The sequence below is a fragment of the Ambystoma mexicanum genome, chromosome 8 (genome assembly GCF_040938575.1).
Source record: "Ambystoma mexicanum isolate Mex_15411 chromosome 8, UKY_AmexF1_1, whole genome shotgun sequence".
NCBI lineage: Eukaryota > Metazoa > Chordata > Amphibia > Caudata > Ambystomatidae > Ambystoma > Ambystoma mexicanum.
This window is the reverse complement of record NC_090929.1, coordinates 76,513,439-76,529,603: the sequence shown is the minus strand read 5'-3', so window position 1 is coordinate 76,529,603 and position 16,165 is coordinate 76,513,439. Positions and strand designations below refer to the sequence as shown.

Here is a 16,165-nt window from a genome sequence, read left to right as displayed (position 1 = left end):
TCATTGCCTGGCAAATGCCTGTCTAATACCTATACTCAAGCCAACAATGCTGGCTTTGCGATTGCTTGTTTTAGACAGGACTTCAGTCCAATGAACAGTGGCATGGACACAGATATTGCTTATAAAATCAACTTTTTTTATCACATCAGGAGCTCATTTACTGAGGCAATTAAGTAATTAAACACCCACAAGAATGTTTAGATGTAAAACTGGCAGGTCCTATACAACACAAAGATTGGTGTTACTTTGTGCTCCAGCTTGCTAAAAGAGTTCCCACAAGGTACGTTTTGGCGGTGAGGGGCAGGTAGTTGGTTGTAATGACATAGGTATTCACATAGCCATGACTAATCATTTTATTTTATTTTAATATTTGTAAGGCGCCTGGCAGCCCAGAGGCATTGCGGTGCTGTTTCAAGAATGTGACTTGGTTACAGGGGTTGGGGTAAGCATACATTATGGGTAAGTGACCAAACTAGCCCATAGGATGTGTGTTTCTCCTCCCATCCTGTATCTGTCCTATCTGTGTTCCACTGCAAGAGTTCTGGCTTAACTGAAAAAGGATGGATGTAAGCCTCAGAATCAATCATAACCACTGGCATTGCTCTGGGCAGCCTACCGTAGCTATGTCTGCAAATAAGCCTTGGCCCTGTCACTAATATGAGCAGTCCTCTCCAAACTGTTAGACTGATAGACTACAAGGCCCGAAAATGCATGGGGTTGCTTGTGTTCCAGTGCAGGGCACATGGTCTAGCAATTAAGACTGAACTTCACCTTTTGGTGGCAGAACCAAGAGTCATTTGCTAATGCCCCCCCACCCCCTTTGTAATGGCACAGACATACTACATAATTATGGAATGGAAGGCTCTGCAGAGCAATGACAATGATAATGTTTAATTTAAATCCTTGTATCTATCACTTTTTGATTTTACTCCTCTCCCCTCCACAATTACATTATTGTTACTATCAACCTTATTTTTTCACTTATGCTTAAATTGTTAATGCAGTAGAATATATATTATCAATGTTATTTGTAAGGACCTCTAGCCGATTGATGCACCTTCTGCAGAAATCTGTGTGCAAGGAACATCATGTCATTTATTGTTTGATATAGTTAAGCATTTTATTAAGCCTGATGTGGAAAAAACGCCATATCCCCCCAAAAATAAACATACTTTAAATGACAGAAACCGACTTTCTGCTTTTAGGTTTGAGAAAATAGTTGTAGGCAGCCTGCTTGAGTAAGTGTGCTACCTCGCTTAGAGGTGTGAATGGCCCTTCATCTCCCTGGTTCTTTTGCTTTCATGGCTGCCAGGCATACATCATTGTCCAGGGCAAGCAAACAAATCCTGGCCAGACCTCGTGCAGTGCAGCCTCTCAGAATGCTAATCTCTCAGAGGTCCCTGCTGCATGCTTGGAGAGAAATGCCCCCCAGGCCCCCACACTCTTGGGTCCCCATTGAAGGCCTCCTTTCTAGGGGGGCCAGGGAGTGGCCTTGGGGGGGCCTGGCCCCCTGCTGGAGCCTGGCCTGCAACCCTGAAGTAGTTACTGTGGCAGAAATAAACAGGAGTGTTTGCACTTCTGCTCTCATCCATATCTAAAGAGGAGCCCTGTAAGGAAGTAGAACCAGGATCCTTTGAACATCTGTGCTATAGAGGGTACAGTGGTTGGGCCAAAGGGCCTAAAGATTTCAGAGGAGCTGCTGAAATTCAGTACCCTCCTCTGCATCCAGTGGCCGCCTATGTCTGGCCCACTCTCCAGGTTGGATGGGCCCCACAGCCCACATGTGCACTGGAGGTGTGACTTCTGGAGTTTTCCAAGTCCTCTTCATATGATGATATGATATGGCATTTGTAACACGCCTATACGCAAGTGTTTGAAGGCGCGACGAGGCAAGGAAGGGACAGAGGAAAGACAGAGACAACGATCTTACTAGGCCAAATGTCATTCAGATTGCACAAGTGCATGGAAGGGGGGAAGGGAGAATGCAGTATATGGGAATAGAGTAAAAACAATAAGTAAGTAACGGCCATCAAGTGGCAGTGCAAAAGTAAATGCAGAAATCAGGTGTCAAGTACTGGTAGTGGGACGGTTGGGATACAGAAACAGTCCCCAAGTGCAGGGGTTGCCAGGAAGGCAGTGCAGGTGTGCGACTGGAGGGGGAGGGACCTGGGCCCGAGATCAGAGGGTGACCAGGTAACCGGTGCAGTTTCACTCATCAACATCTGCTGTACTTATTTTTCAGACCATGCTGGAGAAGTTGCTCGTGGACCGACCCGAGGACACGATCCAGTACCTTATCGACCATTTAAAGATGGATAACGACGATGGTAAGGGGGTGCTGCCAGCAGGGCTTTCCTTGGGTTCAATGCATTTGTATTCATTTTCTATGCACTAGTGATGCACTTCTTTATACCCCAGCTGTCCCCACAACCACCCTATAGTGCCGCCATGCCCCCCGCATACTAAAGCACCATCCGCTTACGCGCATGGGTGCATCCTATACTCACTTGAATTGAATCCATGGCATTATTTTATTTTCCCGCATTCTTTTAAGTAAGATTTGGGGATTCATTGTATTTTGTCCTGCAGCCAATTGGAACCAATCAATATATTTTCATTGATTTCGGCTGGTATGTAATTTTCCCTGTTATGCTGTTTTATATCTATTGATCAAGCACATGTGCAGGAGAAAAGACATTAAATTGGGTTGTTATATCACACTTCATGCCAGACTCCAGCCTCTTAGTGTGGGGCCGGGTATCGAACCCCTGCTGCCCAGTGCAGACTTGTTACCAAGACTAGCGTGTTGCCCCAGAGCTATTCTCCCAGACCATTTACTGTAGAAGAAAGACACACAGAGGCTGATCCTCTGAAAACAATACTTCCATACAAAAGTGGAGAAGATGGCACTTGGTTTAATTGTGAAACACATGTTCTTTTATGAATGCTCCTATACACAAGTGTTTCAAGGCACAACAAGGCAAGGGAGCGGGAACAGAGGGAGGACAGGCAACGATCTTACTAGGCCAGATGACATTGAGATCGTGCAAGTGCGCAACAAGAAGTGGAAAGTGGAGGGCACAGGGAGAAGTGCACCCACACCAGCAGGGCCCGGAGTTAAGTGCAAGGAAGGCTGGGACTACATGGGGCAATCCCAGTCTGGTAGTGCAAGGTTAGCCAGGCGGCAGTGCAAGTTGGGCCAGGCGGAAAGTGCAGGGGGACTATTCAGGGGGGCCTGGTGTCCTGTAAGACGCGGAGGACACAGAGCAGCCAGTCAGCAGATGGAGCAGGAGCAAGGGAAGCTTAACAGAGGGAGCGAGAAAGAAGAGGAAAAAAGGCAGGTCTTGAGGAGCTTCCGGAACTTAAGGAGATCCAGCTCAAGGTGGAGGGAGGCAGGGAGGACATTCCAGAAGGAGGCACTTGCAGAAGAGAGAGATATACCTCCCATTCTCTGCTTGGAGAAGCGACTCACACGCAGAGAGTTAGAAGTAGACAAGCAAAGGGCTCTAGGAGGAAGGTACTTAGGAAGAGACCGTTGAAGGTAGTGAGGGCCACAGCAAGCCCTGTGGACGATGCAGAGGGTCTTAAACCTTATCATTGCAGCCAGCGGGAGCCGGTGAAGGGATTTCAGGGCTGGAGAGATGCAGTCCTTGGGATTGAGCTCACCTTAAATATGCAGGTCACCTTATTTCCAAAGGTTGCATGCACATTACTGAGCCGCTGTGTGCCAGTGCAAATGGTGCACTGGCCCGTCCCCTTACAGGCATTCGTGTCGGAAGCACGCTCCTAATACTAATACGCTGACGCTTCATTTCACATTTGTGGGCCTGTCTCTGAAATGTTAAAAAAACATTTCTATCCTTGTTTGAGGGATAGAAATGCTAGTGTGGCAGCAGCGGTTCAGAAGGCTGATGTCCCACTTAATCAACAACCCCTGATGTTGGGCACATTACTGCCTGGAGGCCTATGACGTGCCCAAATTAAGCAAGGGCCTAGCAAGTGCCCCAATGGCATTAGCAGGCAGTAATGCCATCCACTGTGGGGATTATAGGTAATAATATCTTGGCATGCTGATCAGGGTGCTAATAGCTTCTTTTTGTAGTTGTGAAACAGCGCTGTGCCATTTCACAAACTACTGGAGAAAATGGGATCTGCACCCCCTCCCTTCTCCCTTTCCATGACGCGCATTGTTTCAGGAGAGAAGAGGCGTGCCAGGAGCGCGTGTGGAAGAGTAGAGGTTGGAAGGGGGTAAATAGATGGAAGAGGCATGGGAATTTGGTTGGCGAGCATGCAATTCAAGGATGTCCAGAGGGCATCTCGGGGTTTCAACAGTAGGAATTACTTTCAAAGTAATTTACTTCAGAGTGATTTCTTCGAAATTACTTCAAAATACATATGTAAGGGGGCGTTTGGGGAAGAGGCGCATGAGCCACCACCCAATTATTCTTTATTTTTTTCAAAGTAATCAGTTCGAAGTAATTTCTTTTGGTGAAATGACCTGGAATCTGTTCAGGCGGTAGGTATGGGAAACAAAATGGCGGCCTCCCGCTGCTCAGAACTGTCAGTGAACACCATGAGGTAATGCCTACATTCCAATGTCCCTGATTGGCTGCATGAAACCGCAAAAAGGACGTCTTAAAAACAAGGTTATGCCAGTAAAGCCGAACAGGAGGAATTGGCCTTACGCTATGTCGGGAGCTTCAGCAGATAACCTCATTGCGCATCTTAGGTAAAGGAGAAGAATTTTGCGGACCTCTGGAACTTCTCTTGTCAAGGCCCTGCACCTCCTCTCTTCGTCATTGTCAAACACCATTAAACAGCGAGACGCAAGTCCGGCAAAACTATCAACCGCCGAGCCTTCAGGCAGTGCTGTGGTATGGACTCCCCAGCCTTTTCCACTGCTGCAACAGGTTGCAAGCCTGCTGAGGCGGAAGTCGGACAGTGAGCTGAAGTTGCATACTTGGGTGACGGGGAGATGCTCCACGCCATATGCTCCCTGCACACTTCTTGACCCAGCGTCCGCTTGGACCAAAATCGGTCATTTTTTAGCTGTGGTCTGCGATCAACGTAACATGTCCCCATGATCCAACTGGATACATCTGTGTGTTTGCCCAGGGTGCAAGATATGATATGATATGGTAGGTTATTTATATACCCAGAGGTTTCTAAGCGCGGACCTGGGGATTGAACCTGTGTTGCTCCGCGTCGTCTTGCTTCCAAGGTGAGCACGTTGACCCTTATCTATCCTCCCGAGACCAAGAGCCCCCTCAGGTCTTCCTTGGAAAGCAGCGAAGCTCTGAGTGCCGTGAGCATATGCGTGGTACCTCAGGCGATGCCTTGGATGGTGTTTCATGGGGGGCTTAATATACACATTGACAGGTAACGGGGAGAGGGCCTAACTCTGAGGGACCCTTCAGGTGACAGAAGCCACCAGTGGAGACACATGCTGACGTGCTGGGTCCCTCTTTACAGGAATCTGGAACCCCGTTCTAGAATGCTTCTCCAGAGCCATGCCAGGACCTGGAGGCGAGCCTGTAACCTGCCAGGACCTGGAGGCGAGCCTGTAACCTGCCAGGACCTGGAGGCGAGTCTGTAACCTGCCAGGACCTGGAGGCGAGTCTGTAACCTGCCAGGACCTGGAGGCGAGTCTGTAACCTGCCAGGACCTGGAGGCGAGCCTGTAACCTGCCAGGACCTGGAGGCGAGTCTGTAACCTGCCAGGACCTGGAGGCGAGCCTGTAACCTGCCATGATCAGTGTTGTGGAAGACCCCTCCACCGGCCCTTGTCCATTAGCCAATCATCCACTACACTGAGTACAGCAGAGTATCTTCCACGACTCACTCTAAAGGCAGAATGAAAGGCATCAAATAAGCCCCCCTCTTCAGTCACGTTTGCAACTGGGTGAATACGGCCTTCTCCATAATTCTCTATAGTGTGGAGGGGAAGTTAGGGAGTGTGTGATAGAATAGATGCTGACCACGCCCACACCAGCTCACCTTTTATGCAGGGAATTGCTGGTGCCACCTTGTCAAAGTGTTCGGTTGGTGATCTCTGCCAAGCAGGAACCAACATAACAAGTCCCCCTTAAGTGGGCGGCGTCCACTTCCTTCTGGAAGGCTTAATGCAAGGAGCAGGGTGGGCGAGACAGGTCTAAGTTTGGTTAAGTCGATATCTGCGTTGGGGTCAAGACTAGATCTCGGAGTTGACTATAGACGTGCTTGATCGTGTCCCCAAAGAGCGGATCCAGTTTGCTGCAGTGGTCACCAGTTGGAGCGACCTTGAAGGTCTTAAGTCTGGATGATTCAGGCCGAGTGCCATCATGAAGAATTCAGCAGGACAATTTCCTGATGTGCCACTCCTTCGGGTAGTTTGGGACTACTTTGCCATCAAGATTGCACTCGTACACTCCTGTTCACCTATCCACGGGCTGACCCATTGGCTTTCCGCAAGCTCTTAACCAAGCAGCGCCCCATCTTTTGGCTCTTCCTTGTGGGTGTTATGTGCGGGGAGGGATATCGTCGAGTAGAACCCGATATTGTGATATCACTGGAGAGGTGTCCATGTTGTCCGTATAAGGCATTTGTCATTTAGGCAGCATAGTATTGCCTACTTGTGATGCTATGACTAGAAGATCCTACTATACAGGGCCAACTATGATGTCACAACTGGAGGACTGCCCCATAATCAGCTACTTGTGATGTCACTGTAGTGGGGTGATCGTATTACGCACCGTATTGGGAGACAGGTGTAGGCGGTGAAGGCGAGCGTCCCCTGATAGCACGATCCTCCCCGCAATGAGACAATAATGGACTCTCCCAAGATGGGAATAAGGCTAAGGCAAAGTGCGGGTGAGCTTAATGTGAGTTTATCTAAGTCAAAAATAGGGCATGCAAAGGACTCTGCAAACTCCAAGAGCGCTCTGTCTGACATTAGCAAAGACAGGCGTATATGTTTACAAAATACGTCACAAGAACCTACACACTATAGGGGGCACATGTTCGTGGGGATTGGGTGGCGAAGACTAACTATAGGTGCAACTGTGATGTGGTTCGCCGTGATTGGTGGATGTCGCTGGTTGCCAACGTGGGCCGGGCAGGTCAGCTGGGCTCATCCGGGCGGTGCTGTTGCGCCAGGCGTGGCCAGTGTCATTGATGAACGTCTTTCTTGGCTTTCTGCCCTAAGGCCACGCATACCGCATTCATTCAATACCGCAATATTATCTTCCCCTGTAAATCCTACAATAGGTTATTCTACAGGTTAATGCAACACAGGAGGAATGCACCTAGAGTGGGGTCTTTTGGTGATATATCAATACATGGTTACCATCATCCTGTTGGCCGGGTATCATAGGTCACGAGGTTGGGTCTCAGGGCAAGGGGTGAGCTGTCCAAGTTTTCGTGTCTCGTTAGAAGTCATTATGAATGGGTTCCTACAGTGTTGATGTTGCTATAATATTGGGTGTCCTAATTTTACAGGGGCCATTAACCTGGGGGAGCTGGCGGGTCGTGGAGCCTACGAAAGGGCACCTTTTGGCCTGTGTTTATGACCGGGGTTTACTGCTGGGTTGTAAATAATTCAGGTGGCTGGTTGCGGCCATGGGAGCTGCGAGGGAACGTGGATGCTTGAAGTGGCTCCAGCCGTTTTGGGGGGGGGGTGAGGCAGAGCAGCCCGGGCCTCTGTCTTTCATCTGGCAGGCTTCAATGGGGAGGAAGGGGGAATGGCCTTGGATATGCTCACAATGGTATTTTCCTCGTGTGTTTGCAGGTTATACAAAAAGACATCACAATTCATATCCTGTACAATACTCATTGGGATTTTTCTTCACAGCTTACATGTCTACATTGCTATTGCCTTTACATGGTCATTTCAAATGTGTTACCTATACCAATGTTGCTATTGTTACCTACATGTTAGGCATTTAACAGCCACAACATTTTGTTACACTCTATGTATGCACGATAAGCGAGGTAGCATTAAGGTTGGTGGAGCACGCAGGAACAACTGGCCACTGAGACTGATGGCAGTGACATATGGTGAGCTTGAACATTCGAATACATTCTATGCGTTTTTGTACACGATTTACATGGGCTCCCAACGCGGTTGCACTTGTTTTCCGTTGCACTCTAGCAGCATTAGTTCAGTTATGGCATAGGGCCTTGGAGTACAGTCTTCTCAAGGAAACATATAACATAAAACCTGGGACACTTCTACCATTTGCGTATAGCTACGGGGATATGGGGATTTCAACCAGAATGCCACATGAACACACATTCTGCCATCTTCATGGAGTTTGCATATTTCATCAAAAAGGTCATGGAGAGAAGAGTTTCATCACAGGCAGTCTGCATATTAGTCTTTGGGGTCTCCACTTTTTGTCGGGGGACCATTTTACAGTTCTTTTCCACCCCGGCCCTGCTGGCCGGGTCATACTGAGGACAGTGATACACTGCGGAAGGTGAATGTTACAGTGTTAGTTTCTAACACTAGCTCATGTCCGTCTGTTCGTGGGAACGGGTTCTCAGCCGATCTGCCAGGGAGCTGCGGCCACAGGGACAAGTGAGAACTCTCCAAGGGTGGGGGCCACGCTTCGGCGCACAGGGGCTCATGTCATTCTGGTTTCACAAAAATGGTTTCCAGGGCCTAGCTTAATACAGCACGTTTGGTCAATGTGTCAGCCAGTGGCCCACCTGCCACCTGGGCCCTGGTGGCAGGGGGAACCCCCGACGAGTCATGGACCCAACAAGGGGGGGGGTCTCTTGGACCTATCCTCCCATACATTTCCCCCCTTTCGTTACTTAAGTAACGAATACTGTAACTGCCTCAACCTCTGGCATTCTTCTTCTTCAGCTACTGCCTCATCCCATGCAGGGGTGCCTTTTATGGGCATCCATGCCCTACATACCCCTCGCAGGCTTTCCCCCCTTCTAGCATACTCGTCTGGTGTGCAGGTCATATATATACAACCCCCGTCCCCTTCCAAATCCACCCACACCTCCTCATACCACTCAAGTTCATGGGGCTCTTTAATTGTAGTGTGCCACAACCTATCTACTACATCCCCCCTGTGGTAAATGGGCACCATCTGAAATCTTGGCGTGTTTTCTGCTCCTGTTTGTACCTCTACCTCCTGCATATTTTGTATGGTACCGCGAGCGTTGCCCATTGTCACCATCATCATTGCACCATATGGTACTGTGTTTGCACAACATCGAAGACCCACCTGGTACACACAAAAAATAAAAAGGAGGAACACCACTGCCGGCATCAGTAATTTAACAGTCATTCCCAGCCATGACGGGACCCAGGAGAAGAGGTTGTCGAACCATGTGCTTGCTTCTGCTCCACCTTCCATTTTCATTCTTTCTCCTAGGTTATGTACAGCTTCGATCACGTGGGATAAGGTACCATTATCTGCATCTTCGGAAGGTACGAAAGTGCAGCAGGCACTTCCAATATTTCGGCAAACACCTCCATCCATCGATCGCTGTTAACAGGCCTAAGACATACCTATTTTGCATGGTCATTAGCCGCAGTGCTCGCAGTTCCACTTTTATTACGTTAAATCCTTCTTTAGTGTCATTTGCCAGCTGGATCAGCTCCCAGCGTGTGATTTGGAGCCATTTTGCATTTACCCTTGCCTGGATGCTGGGGATGAGTGAAGCGAAGAAAGTCTCTGCAGAGCTGAATAATCGATAGCTGTCTGGGATCTGTGCCAGTAGTTCTGAAGATGCTTTTGATATGTAGTTCGACGATCGTCTGCTCCGAGACAGCATCTCCCCCTTATTACTGGAAGACAGGACATATAATTGTGATTCTGCAGTTGGTTGGGCCTCATTCTTCTGAGGGGTCTCTCGCATTTTCTTGCTCCCATCAATGTGGCTTTCCGGTATCACCATTAGTGCAGAATGTAGGGTGGCCAATGAGCAGCTGCTGCTCCAGGATTGTGGGAGGTGCAGGTATGCCTGGTTGCCACATACCCAATAAGTGTCCATGAGGGCCGCGGTCCCTTTTCTCATATCTGGGATTGTGAGGGTATTGTTGCAGTTTTTGTTTATCCCCATGATATTTTTCCCATCTCCCTTGAAACACAGTTCATAGTCTATTTCTTTCTGTAGTTTGAAGGGCTTTTCAATGGCAGTCACCCAGGTTAATTTTGAGATGTGCTCTCTCCATACTGGTGTACGTGTTCTTTCTATCCACTGCAGTTTTTCTGATGTCACACCTCGCAGCGCCTCAGCTTTGCACATTATTTCTTCATCTTTCCACTTATTTTCTGAAAATAATGTCCCTTTTATTATAAAAAATGGTTCTTCCAGACATATCACTCCTTCCGCTTTCGGGTAACATGTCTTCTCGTTTTAAAGCATTTTAAAAGTTACTTCATGTGCCTGGAAGGTGTTCTTAATTCTGCACAGTGTGAGATGAAGGAGACATTCGGCATCCACAATAGGTAATTCTTTAGGTAACAATACTTTTGGTGTGCCTGAAGCATGGGGAATGAGGGAGCAGACATAACAGCTCTCATTTGTTGTTTGTTTTGCAGCTGCACTCATGTCTGCAAACCACTTATTTGTCTGGTGGGGGTGTCGTGGGTCATCCATCTTGCCCAGCCCCAACCCGTAACACTCATCGTATTTTCTCCTGCCCACCTCCCTTTTCCTCCTATTATTTCTAAGGTATCTCCCAGCTTCTTGGGCGAGGAACAGTCTAGACTCCCCTTTCCTCCCTCCGCCCCCCTTTTCCCATTCATCGTATAATGCTGTGTATCTTACTGACATCTCTTCATTCTCTTTCTTTATTCTATCGGGTAGTGTGTTCTCTATTGTGGGGGTGGTTATATGTGTGGGCATGCTGGTGGGGGTATTGTACAGCCATGATATAACAGATGGGTTGCGATCATTTAAACTGTGGGCATTGTAATCGGAGACATTTGGCGGGGAAGTTGTGCTATTGTGCATCTTATCCTGCATTCTTTCATTTGACAGGGTAACAACATTGGGCGGTTTTGTGTAATATCCCCATACAAGTTTAGATCCGTCCCACCTCAAAAAATCACCTTCTTTAGTATTCGCAGCTGTAGTTTGATTTGTTACATTAATCCCGTTATTCCCTCCCCCCTCGTTCATCTCGATAGAGATGAACGCTATGAACCAATAAGTAACCAAGCTAAACAGCATTGTAAAAAATAATGTAATGCATACAGACAATCCACACTCATACGAATATCTACATCTTTCAGCTAAAGCATCTCTACATCTAATCAATCTATTTGTTGCAGGCTGCCCGTTTGTTGCCATAATAGTTCCTGTTTGAGATATAAAAGTGCATTAAGTACGTGCATGTAAACATTTTTGTCGGTACTGTATGTACCAGGAGGTCAAAGAAAGGGAGATGGTTCGGGGGGGGAGGGGTGCACAGAGAAGGGAGCAGAAAATACATATATTTTACACCGTTATTTTCAATGAAACACATTTCCCTTTTTTTTTCATTTATCTCGATCAATAACCTGTAATAGAATTGTTTCATTAACAGCTTCATTTATCAGTTACACTCCTCTATTCATCTGTTCATGTTCACTAATTATTTCCATTATTTTGGTTTGCTGTTGTCTGTGCTTCCCCATCCACTTCTTCCTGCACACTAGTATATGCCTTCCGCACATCTGTCAAATGTACCCAATACCTGAGTCCTTTTACCTTTACAGCTGTGGGTGTGCAAAACACTACTTCGTATGGCCCATGGAACCTTGGGGCATTCCACCGGTGCACAAAGCTCCGGACATAAATGAACTCTCCTGGCATTAGTTGCCCTTATGTGTCCGGTTCCACAAAGGACACTGTTGTGTTCCCTTCTTCCCTTGTGAATGGTGGTGAGAGCTGCCTTGAAATTGCACGCGCTGCCCTAGTTAGCTTCTTCAGGTAATCCGAGAATTCATCTCCTAATATGGTGGCACTTCTGTGTGCATCTGAGTGTTGGCGCAGTGGGGAATGTGCTGTGTGCATCCGTCTCCCTGTCACGATTTCGTGCGGGGACAGATGATGATCCTTGCTCGGCTGATTCCTTAGCTCAAACAGTGCAAGGGGTAGGCAGTAGATCCAATTTTTCTTTAATGAAAAACACAATTTAGACAATCTTCCTTTTAACAGGCCGTTCATCTTTTCAATAACGCCATTACTTTGAGGATGATAAATCGAGCAGAGTTTATGCTTTATTCCCAATAACGCAGTCACTTCCTTGAAGAGTTCGCTCACAAAATGAGTGCCGTTGTCTGAGCGAATTACGTCACAAATTCCCCAGCGTGGGAACACTTCCCTCACTAGGAACTTTGCAGCGCTTTTAGCATCAGGACGCGCACATGGTCCCGCTTCCACCCACCTGGAGAATGGACACACAACCACTATCATGTAGCGTGCCCCATTACACTTCTCCCCCATGTCTGCATAATCAATGTGCAGTTCTCTGAAGGGCCCTGTTGGTTTCGGAATTGTCCCTCTGAGTGTCCGTAGGGTCATCCCGGAGTTATATATTTGGCAAGTTGTGCACTCCATTGTCAATCTGGATATGTGTTCCTGGAGACATGGCACAAACCAATCTTCCTGTATCTCTGCCGCAATGTGGTGTTTAGCATTGTGCGCTGGAAAGTGTAATTGCTGGAATGCTATCTCTAGCAGTTTGATGGGCATTACTACTTTTCCTGAGTTATTTTGGCGCCACAATAAATCTGTTGCCGATTGGCTGCACCCCCTTTTTTCCCACAACACTTTTTCTTCTCTGCTTGCAGCTTCCTGCAGCTCTAATATTTGCGATATAGGCATGGCATTGTACCCTTCAGGAAGTTCTTCGCTTGTGCTTGTCTGGTGCTGCAATACGTACTCACCTGTTCCGTGCCTTTCGAAATACGAAGCCTCCTTGGCAGCAGCGTCTGCTGCTGCGTTCCCTAAAGACACAACGTCGGTGTTGGACATATGGGCTTGGCATTTCACTATTGCTATCATTGTTGGGCCTTTTAGGGCCTCAATCAATTCCTTCAGCAGTTCAGCATGTTGCACTGGGGTCCAATCCGCTCTTCGAAACCCTCTCTGCCCCCACCGGGCTAGACCTCCGTGTACGGTGGTCGTCATGTACGCTGAATCTGTGTATATTGTCACTGCACATCCCTTTGCTGCATGTAATGCTTCTATTAGGGCAATAAGTTCTGCTGCCTGAGCTGAGAAATGGGATGGTAGGCGGTATTGTACTAACACTTCATACTCACCTTCTTCTAGCCTCACTACTGCTAGTCCGACATGTCTCTCTCCTGTGTTGATGTCAATTGATGCTGACCTGTCTACAAAGTACACCTCTCCCTCGCTCAGGGCATTTTCAAACACCACCGTGCCCTCCCCCGTTTCTCCTGTGTATGTTGCACAGTTGTGTTCTTGCATGTCCTCTAGTGTGCACGGTTCTGTAATGAATGTTGCTGGGTTTACTGTCCTGCACCTCACTACATGAATGTTGGCGCTGGACAATATTATCTCATAGGCGGTTGCCTGCTGTGTAGTCAGTGTACTTTTTGATCTTTCCAGTATTGCAAACAATGAGTGTTCCACAAACAACGTGACAGGGCACCCCATTACTATTGTGGCACTTTTTTCGATGGCGAACGCGGCGGCAGCGAGAGACTGCTCGCACGCGAAGTAGCCTCGCATTACTGCATCCAATGTGCCGCTATAGTAGGCCAATGGTTTGTGTCTTAGGGAAGTCTTTTGTGTCAGCACAGCCGTCATAAGAGTCCCCTTGCAATATGAGAACAGGTAACATTTGCGCTCATAATCAGGATTGGCGAGTACTGGAGCACTCGAGATCCGCTCTTTTAGCGACCCAAATGAGTCACTCATTTCTTTTGACCACTCTATTTTCCTGTTCTCTTGCTGGGCCTCTTTGAGTGCTTGCAGTAATGGTCTGGTGTAGGCTGCATAATCTAGTATCCATGCTCTGCAATAGTTACACATTCCTAAGAATTTCTGCATCTCCTTCACTGTGGTTGGTTCTCTCACTGACCTTATTGCTTCCACTCTGTCAGGTATTATTCTTTTCCCGTCCATTGATATCAGCTGTCCCAGGTACAGCACTTCTGATTGGCAGTATTGTAGTTTCCCTTTGTCCACTTTGGACCCTTTTTGGGCCAGCAGTGTCAAGAGGATAACCGAGTCTCTTCTGCACATCTCTTCACTCTGTGCGCAGATGAGCAAATCGTCTAAGTACTGAATGATCGTGCTTTCAACTGTTAGGTTACCCAGGTCTTCGTGTAGTATGCGGTTAAATATGCGTGGACTCTCACAGTATCCTTGAGGTAACCTGCATTGCTCGTATCTCTCTCCCCCTCCCCCTCTAGTGTGAATGCTGTCAAGTATCTGCTCTCTTCTGCCAAGGGGATGGAGAAGAATGCATTTTTCAAATCCACCACTGTGAAATGTGATGCCATTTTTGGGATACTGCACAGTATGGAATCAGGATTCGGGACCAAAGGAAATTCTTTTTGTATGACGTCATTTAGGGGGCGTAAATCTTAGATCATCCTCCATGCCCCTCTTTTTGCTTTTTTGATCGGATAGATACAGGTGTTACATGGGGAGTTTGAGGGCACTATTATCCCTTGTGCTAGCAATGCATTTATAGTCTCTTATATCCCTTCCTGAGCTTCACGGGACAATGGGTACTGTTTCACTCGGGGCACAATTGCCCCCGGTTTGAGCTTTATCACAATTGGTGTCACTCCATGTAACAAGCCTACATCATAGGGGGCCTATTGTCCACAAATTGTTTGGCACCAGTCGCATGTCATCTTCAAAAAATGATGGCGGTGCTCCCACCACTGCCATCAACTGGACGGGCACTTGTTTGAATTAAAATGTCACAGGGTATTGCTATTTCCATTATTATCTCACCATCACTCTCCGAATCAGAGAAGAGATCCTCATCAGATAAGTCACGTAGGGCAATATCAGCATTGATGCACAGTACAGTGCGCCATTCACACCCGTCTATGTCCATCCCAATTACTGCAATCCTTTTTGCTGATACTTGTACAGAATGCAGGTCTAAGGATACCACTGAACCTGGTGCTATGTCTGGGGGTACTATTGGGCGGAAGATAAATTCTGCTGGTATCCTCCACTCTAACTTTTTTAGCTCGGGAACTACTTGGGCCAGTGTTTTTAATCCTTCGATAAACATTCTTTCGTCCACTGGCATGCCGCGTATTTCTGGTGCTGTTGCCCGGGCATGTACCATTAGCATTACGTGTAATGGGCATATTCCTGGGGTTGAGCACACTATCCCTCTTTCTGTAAATGATATTGTCATGTTAAGCTTGCTAAGAAGGTCGCTTCCGAGCAGGTTTATTGGTGACTGTTCATAATACAGTAAGGGTGTCTTTACCGTTTAACCCGCCACCGTCACATCCAAATCTTATGTGTAAGGAACTTCAATTACAGCCCCAGAGAACCCCTGCGTCTCTAACTTCCGGTTAGATAGCGGAAACCGACCTTCACGGATACATGATTTCTTGGCTCCAGAATCTACCATAAATATGAACTGCTTGTCTCTTATCTGCGCCCCTACCAATGGTTCCTCCGCTGCATCGTAGGTGGTAGATAGAACAGGACACGCAAGTGTTCTCTGTGGGCTGTCCTATGCTGGTTGTCTCATTGTCCCCCCCTGGCTGAAGACATTTCCTGAAACTAATAACACACCACTATAGGGGGCCGGGGCTGGTGCTCCATTGGCATTCGTTGCGAAAGGGTTGCTTGGGGTGTAGTGGATATTGTTGTTGTTTTGTGGGTGATTCTGTGTTCTATAATGGTGTGCTTGTCTTTGCTCTGCGTACCCCTGTTCTTGTTCCCTATGTTGTCGTCCCATTGGAAGACCGTAGGGGCTTCCGGGGTGGGGGTTACCATAGTGTTCCATCTCTTGAAATCCATTGTTCTACTCCTGCACTCTCTAGAAAAGTGCCCACACCTCCTGCAGTTCCAACAGCTTCCCTGCGCACCTCTGGGACCTTGCCATCCATTTCCTCCGTACCCTCGTCCACCCCCTCTGCGACCCCTATACCCACCTCGTCCCCCTCGTAGGGCCCAATCTTGCCACTGCGGACCTCCGTTCTGCTCCTGCTCGTTCCACTGTG

The 16,165-nt window shown here is 47.8% G+C and overlaps 1 protein-coding gene across 1 annotated transcript in view; it reads left to right on the top strand.

Annotated features, from left to right (window-relative positions):
* AK8 (adenylate kinase 8) overlaps window positions 1-16,165 on the top strand; it is a 564,615-nt gene that overhangs the window by 25,161 nt on the left and 523,289 nt on the right. Inside the window, exon 2 of the mRNA XM_069609314.1 lies at window positions 2,243-2,327. Within this exon, the coding sequence (XP_069465415.1) occupies window positions 2,243-2,327 (85 nt within the window). The remainder of the gene's footprint in view (window positions 1-2,242; window positions 2,328-16,165) is intronic.